The 18,652-nt window shown below is 38.7% G+C and overlaps 4 protein-coding genes across 5 annotated transcripts; 2 read left to right on the top strand and 2 right to left on the bottom strand.

The window, feature by feature from the left end:
* Nucleotides 1-406: 406 nt before the first annotated feature.
* On the bottom strand, nt 407-2,487 carry LOC134648470 (uncharacterized). Of its 2 annotated transcripts, none has more exons than XM_063502990.1 (4): nt 1,850-2,487; nt 1,580-1,772; nt 1,278-1,497; nt 407-756 (listed from the first exon to the last, which is right to left on the bottom strand). In XM_063502990.1, the coding sequence occupies exons 1-4, from the start codon at nt 2,120-2,122 to the stop codon at nt 750-752; spliced, it is 693 nt and encodes a 230-aa protein (XP_063359060.1). In that variant the 5' UTR covers nt 2,123-2,487; the 3' UTR covers nt 407-749. The 2 variants fall into 2 exon arrangements, with proteins under 2 accessions (XP_063359060.1, XP_063359059.1); XM_063502989.1 differs by having other exon boundaries at nt 407-742; nt 1,850-2,486.
* Nucleotides 2,488-6,903: 4,416 nt separating this feature from the next.
* Nucleotides 6,904-7,740, top strand: LOC134648471 (probable RNA methyltransferase CG11342). The gene has a single exon (XM_063502991.1). The coding sequence runs from the start codon at nt 6,942-6,944 to the stop codon at nt 7,659-7,661; it is 720 nt and encodes a 239-aa protein (XP_063359061.1). The 5' UTR covers nt 6,904-6,941; the 3' UTR covers nt 7,662-7,740.
* A 1,168-nt stretch (nt 7,741-8,908) lies between these two features.
* LOC134648007 (uncharacterized) lies at nt 8,909-10,639 on the bottom strand. Its single transcript, XM_063502440.1, has 4 exons — nt 10,570-10,639; nt 10,403-10,494; nt 9,856-9,967; nt 8,909-9,225 (listed from the first exon to the last, which is right to left on the bottom strand). Exons 1-4 carry the CDS (start codon nt 10,588-10,590, stop codon nt 9,118-9,120), a joined length of 333 nt encoding a protein of 110 aa, XP_063358510.1. The 5' UTR covers nt 10,591-10,639; the 3' UTR covers nt 8,909-9,117.
* Nucleotides 10,640-10,997: 358 nt separating this feature from the next.
* On the top strand, nt 10,998-15,714 carry LOC134647987 (large ribosomal subunit protein uL3). Its single transcript, XM_063502413.1, has 7 exons — nt 10,998-11,112; nt 11,406-11,598; nt 11,825-11,993; nt 13,605-13,927; nt 14,076-14,255; nt 14,944-15,122; nt 15,483-15,714. The coding sequence occupies exons 1-7, from the start codon at nt 11,110-11,112 to the stop codon at nt 15,681-15,683; spliced, it is 1,248 nt and encodes a 415-aa protein (XP_063358483.1). The 5' UTR covers nt 10,998-11,109; the 3' UTR covers nt 15,684-15,714.
* Nucleotides 15,715-18,652: the final 2,938 nt, after the last annotated feature.

The following is an 18,652-nucleotide window of genomic DNA, read 5'->3' on the forward strand; positions in this document are numbered from 1 at the left end:
ATAAGCGGTAGCCGGTCCATCCCGGACCTTTCGCAAAATTCAAGATGTCCAAAAAGTCTACTCGCCAACGAAAGTTACTTATTTTACCGGTGGAAATAGTGAAATCATTTAGTTATAGGATATTGCAGTGACTGCATAATTGCAAGTTGCAAGTAAGGTTAATAACAACATTTTAATTACTGCACTGACAGTGAACGCCCCATATTTGTACGGTGCTGTTATCATGCCTAACAAACCATGCTTATCTAAACATCACTTATTATGCACTGTTAGATGCTTTTCGGATTTAATTATTAAAGAATAACTGCGCAAAAAGTTTTTTATTAAGTAATTCGTTAGTTTTTACAAAACGTCCCCAGGAGTTTATTGTAATTACATACAAGACAGTCCGGAAAATGAAACCATATTCAGTGTCATGTTTTTATTATCTCTTACATCACTTCTGCAATTATTTAACTTTAAACATACAACCGTAGTCACGAATAAATAAATTACACTAAATAATTTATTGACATAGATTTGACAACGAGAGCGGACGACCAATCGTCTAAGTAGGATGTCCAATAGCATGGACGGTACTTTGGTTTGAGGTTTTTGTGTGGGCGAGGGCGCGGCGGGTCAGGGCGGGTGAGACGGCGCGGGCTACGCGCTGGCGGCGGCGGTGGACGTCGTCTGCTCGCCGTAGTATCGGTATGGGTCCACCGCGCTTGCTTTCGCTGGCCTCACCACGTACATATTCCGCCTTCGAATTAAAGACTAGAATTGAAATATAAAGAATTATAAAACATTGTATCAAATATAATACCTAAATTATGATATAAAGTAAAACAAAACTGAGATATTATTTGGATTACCGCCCAAGATTTGCACAAATCTACACCTTCCCTGTCTAGAAAGTAGGAGTTCTGTCGTTTTAATTGCTGTTTGACAGCCTGGGGGCTGTGCCAAGTAGCCAATCTAGTAGGTAATGTCTCTTTATCACTCTTCTATATTTAAGTGAAACAGAGAGACATTAGCGTTTTGTCCGCTACGGCGCCAACGAATGGCATCTTGGCTAAACCCTCGGAATCCGTAAAAATGCGACAAATTTGCTGCCATCTTACGAGTATTTATATAATTGATATGGTTTTGCGTTTGATTCGAGAGAGGTATAAACAATTGTTTAAAAATAGGTACCCAACAACAGAGCAGTTAATACTTTCCTAAATTGTGTGTAATCTATACATCCAGTAGGTATTTATAATCGCTTAATATAATGTATTTATTGTTAGTGTTACCTATGATGTCCATCAGCGTGCACTTGGAAGGTAGTTTCGCCGGGAGCGCCGTCGTGGCTGAAGAGTTTCTTCAGGGCGATGATACCGGCTATCGTGAGCGCGACCTTGCTGGCGATCAGCGCCTTGCCAGCGATGGCGGCCAGCGTCTTGAGGGCGATGCCTCCCACCACGCTTACGGTGGTGAAGATACCGAGCAGCAGGTAGGGGAGCACTTTCTTGCCTGAATCACAATTATAATTTTCGTGTGAGCACAAATTTATTTCAAATCAAATCCACCCCGATTGCCCGATTACTGTACTCACCTCTACCTCTACCCTCCGAAGCCAAATCCATCGAAATGGTGTGCGAGTTCATCAATTGCTCGAATTTAGTGCGCAGAGCCATATCGAGCTTGTCTTCCGTGGACATGCCAGGGAAGAAGCGCGGCTCCGCGACCGCCGCGGGAGCGTCCGCCTGCTTCACCAGGGTGAGCCCGTCCGCGAGCTGCACGCTCTCCTGTACAATACAACAAAACATTACAATACACTCTTATAGCACATCACGGTAATCTGAGCACTCGGTTCACTGTTCACCTGTTCCACGGCCCGTGTGAGGGCGTGCAGGGCTTTGCCCTTTAAGCACATCGTCAGGTGCTTTTGCGCACTGCAGTCGTCATAAACTTTCTGCAAAACGGCGAACTCTGCCGAAGGCCACCACGAGCTCTCTTCGGCTCTTCCACTGTCGATTTCGTTTTGTGCATAATCCTCGGCATCCATCCGGCGGGATCTGCGGGGTCCGTGCACGTGGCCGGAGGCGACGACCACACAGATAACTGACACGACGGCTATCCGAAAAGCGGAACACATTTTGTTATTTTGACGTATGTTCACACACTGCACTAATAACTAGAAATCAACGTCTGCGAGGGTGGTCTATCGGCAACTGACAGCCGGAGGAGCGGGTGCGAGCTTATAACCGCGCGCCACTTCGCCGTCGAGCACCACCAAACATCCGCCATTCCGCACCAATTCTCCCGCACGCGTACTTACGTAACTGAACTTGAAAATGATCGAGAAATATTTTCCAAGTGAATTTCTCCGATAGAATGCTTGGCAAAAAGCAAGACTTATATCTACAGCTCGTGTAGTAGATCGCGTTTGAGTGTGTGCGAAAAATATAATTACATACAGGTAAGTTGGTGTGCACTACGAGGATCGTTCAATCCTCCGTTGCTCTCGTACCATCGAGTCGTACTTAAATCGATCAGTAACTTGCGCTTACGCGGGGTGCAAGTGGATTTCCGGGACCAGGCGGCGCGTGCCCGCGGCGCCGGCGCCGGTGGCGCGCGGCCGAGGACGTAAGTACGTACGTGCTCCAAACGCTACATACGTATAAGGAACTGTATCTGTTATCCACAAAAAGAAAGTAAAAGCCATAGGGAATCGAACCGTGTCGGCGGATTCACCCATTAATACTAACGCACTGTCGTTAAGCTATATAGTTATTTAGGTTTCCGTAAGAATGGTCATTAGCTGTAGATACGAGGTATATCATCATTGAAACAACGTGGGGTGTTATGGTGTTGTGTTGTTGTGCGTTTGAGATATTGAGGAAATAGATGCAAATTGACATTGGGTTCAAATGCCGCATAGTTGGCTTTCAAAGGTAAGTTGGCTTTCAAAGGCAAAATATATTTGCAAAGTTCCAATCAATCAATCATTTATTGATTTATTTGAATGTTCAGCACATCCTGCCTGAATAGGCATAAGTAGAAATAATGAGTTTTACCTAAACTGCATGCAAGTCTAACCAACTCAAACTCTGGAGGGTTTTTCTAAATAGTTACCGTTGTCGAAATTGGAGCGGGACTCTAATATTAAAATCTGTTAGGGTTGTGAATGTGATATGATTGATATGGATATAGCTAACACGATAGCTCGCGCTGATTGATGCACGCGAAATGTACTGCGAGTCGTAGCATTAGGCATCTCCTCGCACTTATTGCTTCGCGTGAGACGCACTGTGAGTCGTGTCCAGGTCATTAGGCCTAAGTAGCACTGTAGTAGCGCGGCAGTATCTCGCCCGCGAGATAGACTACCCGGTGTTTTCTCACTGTAGGTATTAATTAGAGAGGGACGGGTAGTCTATCTTGCGGGCGAGTAACTGTCGCGCCACTCCTATAGTCGATTTAGACTCTCGCGCGAGCCACGAGACGAGCCGCGAGCCGAGCCACGAGACGAGAGTGTAAGCGGTGGGCTCGCGGCTCGTCTCGTGGCTCGCAAGCTCGTCGAGCTAATATAATTTAAACACTAACGGCACGGCATAAGGTTTATAACCGAATGACAAGCCGAACGCGAGTGTAAACGGTGGACTCGCGTCTCGTGGCGCGGCTCGCGGCTCGTCTCGTGGCTCGCGCGAGAGTCTAAATCGACTACTACATATCATGAGTGTTACGTTGCGTAGCGAAAATTCATACGGATATCCGACGCTACGCCCTTGCTATGCTACGGCGCAAGTAAATGCCGCATCTAACAAAAAATCGTGCTACGCGCGTAACTACAAATTAAATGCTTCAAAAATTGCTTTATAAAAAGTGTCCTGAAAAATTCAAATGGATAGATCTAATAAACTCTTATGTATTTTCATTCCTATTGATGGAATCATTAATAAGCATTTTAGGAATATAAAGTACATGGCACGACTTTCTCGTGCGATCTTAAATAATCCTTTCTTTGTGGAGCTCTACAACATTCTATTCACCAATCACCACTCTGTAAATAGTCTACCGGCCAAGAAAACAATATTTAAGTACTTAAAAGTACCTCATCTCATATCTTGAATAGCCTATCGCGAAAACAAATATAACAAATAACAGAACAAGTTACAAGATGCATTACAATGAACAATTTTGGCTTGCGGTTATGAATATTATTTAGAAAAACAAAATACTACTAGTAGGTAGGTACATATACAACTTAAACAAGTAAATCTTGTTCTATTTGAGATATACCTGGTTTGCGATGAACACTCCGAGCACTGAATACTGTGCGTTATCTATCAGTATCTATAGCGATTTTTTATATATTTATGCGGAAAAATAAGTACTCGAGTGTTTCCATTGCTCTCGATTAGGTATGGGTAAAGAGGTTAAAATTCCATTCTAGTTAATAATATTACCGACCAACCCTATCTTCCGTACCTATGCCAAATTCCTGTGACATACAGACAGGCATGTGAAACGTTCGTAAAAGTACGTCTGTGGAAATGAGGGCTTTACCCTCCTTCCAAGTAATCATGCTTGAGCCGGCCCACGCGCAGCTATCCTCTGTGTTTCTCATTTTCATACGGAACTTAGCACTCCTTTTTTGCTGAAGAGAATGGCGGATAGAATATGATTAATATGTCACATTCTTCCACAAGACGTGCAACTAAAGATGTAATTAGAAATCAATTTACAATATGGTTTACTTCTTGCCAGAACACACAAAATACCTACTCCTACACTTTAACGGCCTCCTAGCTTAGTCGTCTTAATCTCAACAACATATCAAAATCCAATAGCTTTTACTATGTACGAGTATATGACGCTTTGCAAATTCAGAACTTTTTATGTTTCATTTCACTGGCTTAAAAATTACCTACTGTAGTGCGATCTTTTTTTATTAATCAGTTTTTTTTTTGTTTGCGACGCCGCCCACTATCCAGTACGCACACGTTCGTAGTTCTTACCTTTCACATCGGTATAAAAATCAAATTATTTCTATTTGGGCAGATTTAGTACAAGAAAGTAGTCGCGACATAATGATAAGCATGGCAGTGGGCATTGTGGGCAAACTCCGTAACGTTAACTGTTCTCGATCGCATGCGCAGTTCGTTCCTGTGCAGAACGTCATGCAGTTTCGCACGATTGCCTTAGTGTTCTTCCGTTCATGGATTGAGTTTTTATTATAAGTAGGCAGGTATACGTTTGGTATTTTGTAGGTGTAATGACTCAGGAAACTAGGAAATAGCAAAGTTACGCTTGCAGGCGATTGCTCAATTATCATTAGTGCATTATGCTGCTATTCTGTGGTTATTGATAGGTGTATCGATATCAATTACAGGCTTGCTAAATCAAATATGTTACCACAAGGACTTTGGACGAGAGTTAACATAATTTTTATAACGTGGAGGGTAAATCGTCTATTATTGGACACCTTTTAATAAAAGCGGCCAAGTGCGAGTCGGACTCGCCAATGAAGGGTTCCGTATTTAGGCGATTTATGACGTATTAAAAAAAACTACTTGCTAGATCTCGTTCAAACCAATTTTCGGTGGAAGTTTACAAGGTAATGTTCATCATATATTTTTTTTAGTTTTATCATTCTCTTATTTTAGAAGTTAGGGGGGGGGACACACATTTTACCACTTTGGAAGTGTCTCTCGCGCAAACTATTCAGTTTAGAAAAAAATGATATTAGAAACCTCAATATCATTTTTGAAGACCTATCCATAGATACCCCACACGTATGGGTTTGATGAAAAAAAAATTTTGAGTTTCAGTTCGAAGTATGGGGAACCCCAAAAATTTATTGTTTTTTTTCTATTTTTGTGTGAAAATCTTAATGCGGTTCACAGAATACATCTACTTACCAAGTTTCAACAGTATAGTTCTTATAGTTTCGGAGAAAAGTGGCTGTGACATACGGACGGACAGACAGACGGACAGACAGACATGACGAATCTATAAGGGTTCCGTTTTTTGCCATTTGGCTACGGAACCCTAAAAAGGCGGTTTCGCGCGGACATCATGACATGGCCATGACAACCAAAAATGAAGGACTTGATGGTAGGGCACTCCCTACTTAGCAGCTGAATTTCTCCAAGGATCATCCAACATCGGATATCGAATCGGACAATGTGAAAACGCTCTAATAGCTGAAATACAGGACCTGCTTGCTTGGTGAAGAAGAGTAGGTATTGCTCATCTTCCGAGTAGGTAACGGCGTCATTTCCGTAAACAAACTTTATAAAATTATAATACAAATGCTCCTTGGAACCGGGTCAGAGAGTCTAGCGCGAAAATTGAAATTTCGTTATTTACCTCTCTATCGCACGAATATGCAAGAGTTAGAGTTTGTCCGGAAAAAGAAGAGCCGTGGAATGTATGGAGCCCAGTTCATTCCACGACTCTTCTCTTTCCGCACAGACTCTAACTTCGCTTTGCGTGAAACGAAACTCGCCTACGTACACCGGGCGACTGTCAAAGTGGGTACGTTCAATTCTTATGATAGCCTCGAGCCCGCCTCAAGTACATAAGTAATAGCTGATTTACATTTTTTTCGAATCAGTCTAAATAATTTAATCAAAACAAGATAAACTTTATAAATAAAACAGTTAAGCTACGAGATAAAAGTTGTCTACTCTTGGGAAGGGATGTTAGTTGGATGTTAGTCATATTCGATTAATAATATCTGATAGTATTTGAAATGTAGTAAGTAAACGTCAATGTCAAGTTAAGTCTAGCGCAACTACAATAAAACTTTGGAAAGCTATTTTACACAGTTTTCTAATGTAAATTGGAAATATTACGTTTATATATTATATTCAGGTTATTAAATTAGGATAGGTTTACGACTCGCATACCAATACGGACTGATTACAGCTCAAGAATTATATCCAAATGATCCAAATAAGTTTTTTATCATGACAAGTGAAGATCTAAATCATCTGGGTAATGATCCAGGTGCTGTAAAATTTGGTAATTTTATCAACTATTACTCATTCCATAATGTGGAGCACAGAACGAATAACCTAAACAAACAAATGTTCCCCGCACCTGCTGCTGCTGAGCCATTCTTGTGCCTAGACATCGGCTGTAACACGGGAGAACTTACAAAAGACCTATATCAATACTTGAAAACAATTTACCCAGAAAATGATATACATATGCTGGCTGTTGATATTGACCCAACACTGATCGCAAGAGCACAAGAAACCAATCAGATCCCTAATATTACATTTGTGACTTGCAATATTATGTCTGATAGTGATCAGAAATCAATTCAAGACTATTTAAAAGGCTATCAGAAAAAGAGATTTGATGTAACTTTCTGTTTTTCTGTTACAATGTGGATACATCTTAATAATGGAGATGATGGTCTAATAGATTTTATCAACTATATCAAAAAAATATCTAGATCAATCATTATAGAGCCACAACCTTGGAAATGTTACAGGAATGCTCAAAGAAGATTGAAAAAATCTGGTAGCACATTCCCCTTATATGATTCATTAAAAATCAGAAGTGATGTGGAGTTTTTCATAGAAAATAAGGTTAATGAAGGCACACATGAGAGAGCATGTGGTTCTCTGAACCCATCATGGAATAGAAAAATTTTAAGTTTTCATGATAACAAGGATTGATTACAAAATAAATAAAATTATTTTTAGATAATAATCATTTTTATTATTTATTTATAATAAAAACTATGGATAAAGAGAACTATTGTTTTAGTTTTCTTTAATGTAAGATAAATATAAACCTTTTTATTACAAAACATTTGAGTACCTACATCACACAATATTAACCTGTCATATCCCAAGGGCTCAAATAGGAGCCGTAAATAAATTTTCCAGATTTCCCACGATATTCAAAATTTCAACTCCCACACGCTCAAATGTGAGCCATACTGGGAGACAACGACAAAATTAGTTTTTGGGTCGCGGGATCGGACAAGTTAATTACTTAAACAAAACATGGTCATCTTTTTTCTAGGTCAGTACTTCTACTTCAGCTTCTTTACTGTTAACACATTCACTGCCAGTGACCTGCTAGTTCTCAATTCTCTATCTATTTGTTAGCTTTTCACTACATATGGTGTGGCTACTCGTATCATGTAGCTCGTGCTGGCAGTGAATGTGTTAACATAAATTTAATATTTATTAAAAGACCTGCATTAATATGTTTAAATATATACAAAACTCTCCAAATGTGTATGTAATACAAGTGCACTTATGATTATTTAAAATAAATCAATGTCACTTTAAAATAATCACAGGCACAGACAGGCTTCATAATAATAATCATAAGGTATAGAAATCAAAACAGCTAAGTTTCAATTGATAATACCTACTCATTTCTAAGGGGTACATGTGTTTGAAGTATCCTACATTAGTTGTGGTACAGTGTCCCTCAAAGTTGACCTGTGTGTCAACTGAACTGAGGGAGTTGTGAAGACTTGCAATTCAGGTTACATTACAAATGGAAGAGGGTAGAATATGACAACAATCTTTTTTCATGCCCAGAACCAACTTTTTTGTACCATGATTATGTCATGTGGGTCACCCTTTAAAATGATGGTATGGAATTTTATGACCTTATACAAGCAGTTGTACTATTTTTAAGACCTTTACTTTTTAGGCTATCTACTACTGATCTACTACTCATGTAAGAAATATGTGTATGCAGATTTTTTTGTAACTGTTACTGCTATGACTCATGGGACAACACAATGGCAAAAAACAAGTTCATTGATCCAAGTGCATTTTTTTTACATGCATATGGGTTGCTTTAAAAAAGGTTGAAAACACTGCACTACCATTATCAAAATTAAGTATTACTAACTAATTACTAGTTAAGTAAAACTTTAAGCTTGCAATACACACCAGGGTAGGCCTGCACAGTGTCGCCTGTACAGTTCAACTGCACATGTAAAGCCAGTTAGGAAACTGCACAGTCAAATGCCACATACACTCATTTTTACCAGTGCAGTTTGACTGTACAGGCAATACTGCACAGGCATACCCTAGTGTGTATGGCCAGCTTAATAGATAATGACTACATATATCTAAAACTTGTTTTTTTTTTAATACACCTTGCCTAAGTAGTAACTTCCTCAGTGCTGGACTCAAACTCCAGCTTGACTTGATTGCTGAGGCCATCTCCATCCATTTCTGATTCATGAGCATTCAACATGTTTAGGGTCACCTGAAACAGTATGATGAATATTACAGAATTTCAAATTATTTTGATTTCACTACCAAATAACAGCTATATCCCTAATAAGCAAAATGATAATGGGATGACATATTCAAAGTAATAAAAATACTAAATAAGAATGATAAGATAAAAACAACCTGCCTTTTTCTTGAATTATAATGCACTATGAACACTTGACTTGAAGCACTTAGTATCAGGCACTTGTATAAGCAATTTAAAAATAATTTTATACATTTGAAGTATTAACAGATTTTTGTAAGAAATCTATCTTGTGTGTCAAATATAATTAAAAACAACCCAATTATCTTTTTTTTTAAATTGTAAATGAGTTTCATTTCAGACAACGGCTTCACAGTTTGTTTTGGCAAATTCCCATTTGTCCCAAACAGGAATTATTTATTCCAACAATCTGTACTTGGGACAAATGGGAATTAAACCATTGCCATTGGTCCTCGGCAAGGACAAATGGGAATGAAATGTTCCTGTCCCCTTTCATGTGGGGCATCGACAAATGGGATTACACATCTTTTTCCTCAATTTCAACATAAGATTTACCTATTACCATCCACTTTATGGTTTTGCTAGTTCTGACCAACTGAATTGTAGTAAAACACTAACCTGCTGTGATATGGGTGCTGCGTGAACATTGTGAGTTGTTTGTGGTGTGGTGCCGGCTAAAACTGGTCTGTCATCCGCTGCTTTTCTCTTCACAGGTGTTTTTGCTGGTGCACTGAAAACATACATGTCATTGTTTTAATGCAAGGTGGACCCAGATATTAGTGAAATTTTTGATACAGTTTTCTATTAAGTGTATAAAATGTGTAATTGAGTAAACAAGTAATTTAATAATGTCTTAACTCATCACTTTTCCATAAACTACTTTCATATTTTAAAATCTCACACAAGACAACAATTGTATAAGGTAGGTAATCACTATCAGGTCCATTTTAATACCCAGGGATCAATTACCAAAATCTAACTTCTACTGTTATTCTCAAAGTGTGTTTTAAAGAACTGGGGGGAACCATGAGGCCTTTTCCAGACATCTACCAATAGTATCAATTCCAACCTGGTGATTGCCTCAAAATCAACAATAAAATCACAATCACATTGCCAGTAATAAGCTCATAGAAGAGGTATCATAAGATAGATTCTATAAACATACGTAGGTGTATTTTCAGCCATAGGATGGAGCATCATCGTCATTTCGGCCAGTTTATTGAATGCAGCTCCAGCTTCGGTGAATATTTCACCAACCTACAGAAATATGACATTATTAAATTTATCAATAAACCCAAACACAAAACATGTAGTATTATGAAAATACCTTACCTTGGCAGCGGAATTATTCATTGCGAAAAATGCGTATTATCAAATAATACTAATGAAGAATACAATCAAAGTTTATTAATTATATTTTAATATGAATAAACCCAGTTTGTTGTGTCCAATCAAGAATAAATTATAAACAAAAAAAATCGCATATGCATATCCTCGCCTTGGTCAATAACATGTCATTTGTCATCATTGATTTGATTTGATTTCACGAGTTTGACGTCAGTCTCAAGTCAAACTATTCGAGTAGCTCCAATGTTTTTCTGTATTTTGTGAAAGACATTTTGTGTAATAATTTTCTATTTTCCTCAATCTCAGATGATACTCAGATGATAATAATTTTATTAACAGGGTATTTATGGATGCTTTAAATGACTGAAAATTATAATCATTAAAATAAGTTTCACTTTTTCGTCTGCAATGACTAGCGGTTGGAACAGCTACGCGCATATCTACTTGTCTATGGACAAATGTCAAGTTGAAATAGAAAAGTCGAAACTTCTCATTCGGCCATTTTCGTTGTGACAGTCTTACGACATGGTAAGTGTCCGTTTGTTATATCGTAAAATATCGAAATCATCTATTTATTTAATAAATTTCAAGTGCAATCAAGTAAATAGTATTATGACGGCTATAGTGTTCATTAATTATTTCGTAGCTTAAAAGCTAACCACGTCCTCAAATGATGATCCAACTTTTACGCTTTTAAATACGGTTAGAACCTGAATCTTATGTGAAGATTATACTAGGGCGGACTGATGCTATTTCCACTAAAGGTGTCATCTACATCTTCGTGAATCTTAGTAAAGAAATGCTATTTTTGTTACTTTCAGTCGCACAGGAAGTTTTCAGCACCCCGTCATGGGTCGATGGGATTCTACCCCAAGAAGAGGTCCCGTCGTCATCGTGGCAAGGTGAAGGCTTTCCCCAGAGATGACCCCAGCAAACCAGTGCATCTTACCGCTTTCATCGGCTACAAGGCCGGTATGACCCACGTGGTCCGTGAACCCGACCGTCCTGGATCAAGTAAGTAACTTTGTTTTATGTGCCTACTACACGTTTTCGTTCACACGAGTTGCATTTAGTGCTTTTTCCGTGTATCTGTTGATTAGCTTTTTCCTTCTCTGAAATGCACGCAGTTCTTAAATCGTAGTAGGTTTTAGGTACTAAATGATTAAGTGTATGTTGTACAGCATTCGATTGTACATTTTGACTGTGGCCTACTAAATATACTTACCGTTTAACTTTTCAGAGATCAACAAAAAGGAGATCGTAGAGGCAGTAACCATCATAGAGACTCCCCCCATGGTGGCGGTGGGCGCTGTCGGCTACATCGAGACTCCGCACGGGCTCCGCGCTCTGCTCACCGTGTGGGCCGAGCACATGTCTGAGGACTGCCGTCGTCGCTTCTACAAGAACTGGTAAGTTCTATACTTAATTAGATTCGACAAATTTTCTTTTTTTTTATTATAAGTGTTGTAACTGGAGTTAATTCATAAATTCGCAAAAATCGTGTATTTATAGTCCGTCAACCAAATCTTGTCAGTAGCAATGTAAAGCAAACTAAAGTAGGGCAACACTCAAAGAGCAGTATTGCGCTAAGAAAAGCAGCAATGTACATCGAACCAAAAGATTTTTTTTTTCCGCTGAGCGCGCCTTGCGTACGTCAATTCAAATTGTCACTCGCGGTTTATTGAAAAAAATTGAAACATGGACGATGGACGGACAATTTAAAAGCGATGTTAAAACAATGTTAATCAAAATGATGAACAAATTTGAAGATATCAAAAACAACTACCTATCGTAGTGCTTATATTCTCTTTGTTCCCTATCTATGTCTTCTAAGTTTACTAAAATAAAATCATATCAAAATGCAGATATTAATTAGATAGTGCATATATTTGTTATTTACAATATAATATGCCACTTGTTAATGTAAATTAGTGTACTGTTCTGGATGAATATGACATACCTGTGTATTTTTTTTTATTGGTATATATTGCACAATATACATATTAAAAATAAAACAACTGATATTTCGGTGTTTATTTAATTTAAAGGTAAATAAGATAAGGGTCACTTTTCGACTTGGTTGCGTTGTACACGTACATAAACCGCCATAGGTAAGTATTGTCTGAAGAGATACTACCTACTACGAACGCCTTATATTGGGCAAGATTTAATCCTGCAACAAACATGTATGGATTAGGTAGATATTGCGAAAGAACGGCGATATAATCAAGGCTCTTAATACTGTTTAAAAGGTTTACCTTTGTAAATAGTCACAACTGATTGCTGAAAATATTAGACATGTGGGCCTATGGACGGTTTCCAGGACACAATTTATGGTCTTGTTGGATAGATTTAGGCATACGTTTTAATTTTATTTATGCCTTTTAACCCTAAAACAAAAAAAAAACTGAACATAATCTTAAAAGTTCGAAAGAGTTCTTCCAGTACTTGTTTGTTTGTTTCAGTAATGTTTACCATCAACGAGCATGATTGTACATTGTAGGCCCCTTAGCTTTGCTTATTCTTATTTAATGTATTGGTATTTAATGGTGACAGCAGAAATATCTCTTGAAACAGAAACGATTCAGAATGAAAACAAATAAGGTGACGGCTGTCATTCACGATCCACATTCCACAGATAAAACACAGATGACACGCGTTTTGGAATTATTTGAACACAGTGTTGCTAACCCGCGATTTTTCAAATTTGCCGCCTTTTACTACTGACAAGATTTGGTTGACGGACTTTATATTAAATATTAGGTTAAGCTGCATAATTTGCCAATTCCATAAAGCTGCTACAGAAAAATACCTCACTTTAGTCCAAGTTATCTTAGCTTAATTTGATTTGTTCTTTTTGTTGTCATTACTAATCCAATCAAAATCAGCTCTCCTATCGCTGGATGAGAGTTTACCCAAAAGTATGCCCTGGAGCATATTGTTACCAAGTGGTCTCCGCTCAACGATGAGGCCGCCTGGATTCTCTTACAGCCAGCTGCTTTACTCTGTGCCCCAATCAGGTACAAGTGCAAGAAGAAGGCTTTCACCAAGTCCAGCAAGAGGTGGCAAGATGAGCTCGGCCGCAAGTCCATTGAGAAGGACTTCAAGAAGATGATCCGTTACTGCACTGTGGTGAGGCTCATCGCCCACACCCAGATGAAGCTGCTGAAGCAGCGTCAAAAGAAAGCTCACATCATGGAAATCCAGATTAACGGTGGCACCATTGAAGACAAGGTCAAGTGGGCCAGGGAACATCTGGAGAAGCCCATCCCCATTGACTCTGTGTTCACTCAGGATGAGATGATTGACTGCATTGGTGTCACCAAGGGCAAGGGATACAAAGGTGGGTTAGTTTTCAAATATTAGATCAACATTGAGCAATAATTTAATTCCTGCCAAATACTGCCAGATATTTATTTTAAATGTAGTTATAATTTGGTAAGCATGTTTTTCTTAATACAAGGTGCTTAATCTGATGTTAATGTTCACAGGTGTCACTTCCCGTTGGCACACGAAGAAGCTGCCTCGCAAGACGCACAAGGGTCTGCGCAAGGTTGCTTGTATTGGAGCATGGCATCCTTCAAGAGTTTCCTTCACTGTCGCCCGTGCTGGTCAGAAGGGATACCACCACCGCACTGAAATGAACAAGAAGATTTACCGTATTGGACAAGGTAAATATATTGTTTATGATTAATGGTATTAATCCATAGACTAGGAATCCTCTAGACGGAGTTTAGAGCAATTATTTAATGAAACCGATACTGCCAAAAATACCGGGGTGCGGGGGGACGAGGTGAGCGAATCCCGTGCCGTGATTGGTCCATTCAAAGACACGGACCAATCACGGCACGGGATTGATTCGAAGATGGAGTAAAACTACCGTATAAGTGGCAGAGGGTGTAGCGTTACTATGCTCAGTCTAGAGGATGTCTTGTCTGTGTATTAATCCCTCAAATCCATACATTTAGTATTACACCAAAGACAAATTTTTTGTGAACAGCATGTAAGCAGCATGTTTTTTTTCATGCTGTGCAAGCTGAAATTCAGGTCATAGTGGACAACTTTCACTAGAGATCATGTGAATTTGGTATTATTTTTTTAGCTTGCGTGTCTTGACCTTGACACTGTTGACCCATGTTCAGCTGGCAACAAAATGGCTTCCTACACGACATGTTTTGTACTTGTGTCATAATATCTATTATTTACTAGTAAAACAAGTGATGATCCAACTTACACGCTAAAATACGGTTAGAACCTGAATCTCAAGTGAAGATTATACTAGGGCGGACTGATGTTACAATTCAAACTATAAATCTCGGCCTAGACATGTTCAGTGCCTAATTATGAGCATTTCCGCAGGTATCCACACCAAGGATGGCAAGGTTGTCAAGAACAATGCCAGCACTGAGTACGACCTGTCCGAGAAATCCATCACCCCCATGGGTGGTTTCCCCCACTATGGTGAGGTCAACAATGACTTCGTCATGATCAAGGGTTGCTGCATGGGACCCAAGAAACGCGTTATCACCCTCAGGAAGGTAAGATGAGTTACTTATCAGATCATCATGTTTGGTTCAAATAACGCGACAGGGATGAATAGGGGAGGCCTTTGCCTAGCAGAGAGACACTAAAATAGGCGTTAAAGAAAGTTTAAGCTACATTAATCATTTTAGTAATTTAAGATATCCATGTTAATCTGTCAGCTCCCACGGCTCATATATGAGCCAGAACGCTTATGGTGACGTCATATCGTGGGATTCGACAGGTGGGGAGGCTAAGACTGAGAAGTCTGAGGGGAAATTAAGCTGGTCCTTTTCTAATTAACTATCTTTGTGTGCAAACACCACATTTTGAGTATGATGAAAAAGGCCAATATCACATTATTATTATTTTTTCAGTCTCTTCGCGTCCACACCAAGAGGGCTGCCCTTGAAAAGATCAACCTGAAGTTCATCGACACATCGTCCAAGTTCGGTCATGGTCGTTTCCAGACGCCGGCAGACAAGGCCGCCTTCATGGGCACCCTCAAGAAGGACCGCATCAGGGAGGAAGCCGCCGCCACCACCGCCCCGGCTGCTGCTGCTACTGTGCAATCTTAAACCATTGTGCATTTATAATAAAAATATATGACCACAAAATCTTTTGTTTTTTCGGCGTGCACGTCTACACCGCCTTCATAGCCGGATTATTCTAGCTAGAGCAATCTCATTCCCCTGGCTATATACCTATTCGGAGATTCCGGTCAGCCGTTATGAACTCTGCACGGGCTAGTTACCGAAAATGAGATGCTACATTGATGCTGACTAATACAAAGCTCATAGCGCCATAGAGAAATATAAGTAAAGAAAAGAGCGACAAATTTAAAATATGTAGGCGCCAAGGGTTAACCTAAAGAAAAAAATAATTTCGCGCCTTTTTCTACTGACAAACTTGTTTGACCGGCTTTAACCCTTAAATGCATGATTTTTTCGTTTTGCCCGAAATTAATATATATATCACATAATTGCCGTTTCTAGGAAAAATAGTAAAAAAAAAATATATCATCGATTTTCACTGGGAAATCAGTGTTAAAAGTTACGTCATGCTCCGTGGCAACCCCACTGTCTGTTTTGTGATTTATTGAAACGTAATGCTGATGTACACAATATGTACTGAATTAGTACATACTTAAAAAAAATTGTACCTCAATAGATCGAGAGTACAATTAAGTCAATTCGGACTTGCTGTAGAGCATCTCCCCAGCAACCCCAAAATTTATTTAAAGAAAGTTCACGTAAATACTTACTTTTTAGCAAATAAGACGCTGAAAAAAAATTGTACTGTGGTTTTTAACGTTGAATCAGTTAGCCATGGCTAATTAAATTACCTAATTGACGCCAGGACGCAAGCGCATCCAGCCGACTTCTCAAACGTACGAAACTTTGTATTTTTATATACAATGGGATACACACATTTTATTTATGTTATGAACTTGGTTTCTGGTGAGAGTTCCAATGTTTTCTTGTCAACCAGCAATGTTACTGGGTACTATTATTAGGTCAAGTGTGGGGTATCATTTATGAAAGGGCTTGAGTTCCACATTTTAAAATCTGTATGTATCTTAGTAAAGAACTCATTTGTTTCATAAGACCTCAGTATGGAACCCTGGAACAAAAAAAATATATTTGAGATTCTCACAATGAGCTCTTTAATATGATATATAACACGATATAGTTTGCAAAACTTTGTTTTTTAACGGTCTCATTCACCCCCCAAAAGTGCCCCCTATGTTTAAAATTCATTTAATTACGTTACATGTCCGTCTTTGGGTTACAGACTTACATATGTGTACCAATTTTCAACTTAATTGGTTCAGCAGTTTCCGTTCCGTTCCGTTTTTTCCTTTTGAGGTACGGAACCCTAAAAATAAATAGGTACGTTTATGATCAATGCACCATTGCTGGTTGACAAGAAAACATTGGAACTCTCACCAGAAACCAAGTTCATAACATAAATAAAATGTGTGTATCCCATTGTATATAAAAATACAAAGTTTCGTACGTTTGAGAAGTCGGCTGGATGCGCTTGCGTCCTGGCGACAATTAGGTAATTTAACTAGCCATGGCGTTAGTCAGTTATGATTCAACGTTAAAAACCACAGTACAATTTTTTTCAGTGTCTTTTTTGCTAAAAAGTAGGTATTTACGTGAATTTTCTTTAAATAAATTTTGGGGTTGCTGGGGAGATGCTCTAGAGCAAGTCCGAATTGAGTTAATTGTACTCTCGATCTATTGAGGTACAATTTTTTTTAAGTATGTACTAATTCAGTACATATTGTGTACATCAGCATTACGTTTCAATAAATCACAAAACAGACAGTGGGGTTGCCACGGAGCATGACGTTAAAAGTTGCATAGTCTAAATCATATTTTTGGAAATATATAGCTATTAGTAAGGGGTATAGGAAAAATCTTAACTGCCAACAGAAAGTTACACTATTTGTGATGTTCCTATGATAAAATTTGTAAATATAAAATAATTACAAACCCCGAAAAATCTGCCCAAAATCACATACTAAAAATCATCAACTTCCAGGTTTTTCCAAGTTTTCCGACATTTCGTCTATAAACAAATGTAACTTTTATAAATTAAAATACTGCGTAAATTTATGTAATAATTCGGAAAATTTATTAGTTTTACTATTGAAATAATATACAAGAACAAATAGAATTTGTTTAATAATGCATAACATTTGATGTTTATGTTGTGTGTATAAATGCATCACTATGCATTTAAGGGTTAACTCTGACGCCAGGTCATTGAAGTGTCAAAACTGAAGTTGAACTTTATCTATATCCCCGTAGGTCGATGTTGCTCTGTGGTCTGTGACCGATTAATCGGTCTGGCGTTGAACCTACGGTGCGGATATATCTGTCATTAGCGTCCAAAAGGTTAACCTTCTCCACGCCGTGTCAAACACAAAAGCTGTCATTCGGGCGCCACATCATTGAAGTTTCAAAACTGAAGTTGAACTTTATATGCACGACTGCACGTAGGTCGATGTTGGTCTGTGACCGATTAATCTGTCTTTGGGAGGTCTTTGGCGTTAAACCCAAAAATTATGTTGAACCTACGGTGCGGATATATCGGTCATTGGCGTCCAAAAGGTTAACATCACAGTTTTCTTTCCAAAACGCGAGTTATTTCGTAGTCTACATCTAACGTCTAGGTAGTGGAACTATCAGTACCGCTACTTGACACATGGCATAAGTTTCGCTACTGACGAAAAATGTACTACTAAAACAATTTACAACATAAGCAGAAGCAGTTGAAAATATAGTTCCGGTTATAATATTAGCTAAAAATTGTCGAGCATTAGTTTTTGTTTGCCGCTACATCTATTGTCAACTAGCAGAACTGATAATGTCCGCTACTTTAGATGTTGACTACGAAATAACTAGTTTCGGTAAGAAAACGGATGTATGGATGGAGTTACCACTCTTTACTTCTATTTCTGTATGATAGCGCTTAGCCAGTGAATACTGTTACCAAAATAATGATGGAAATTGGAAAATAACTTTCATTTAAA

Source organism: Cydia amplana, chromosome 5 (genome assembly GCF_948474715.1).
Source record: "Cydia amplana chromosome 5, ilCydAmpl1.1, whole genome shotgun sequence".
Classification (NCBI taxonomy): Eukaryota; Metazoa; Arthropoda; class Insecta; order Lepidoptera; family Tortricidae; genus Cydia; species Cydia amplana.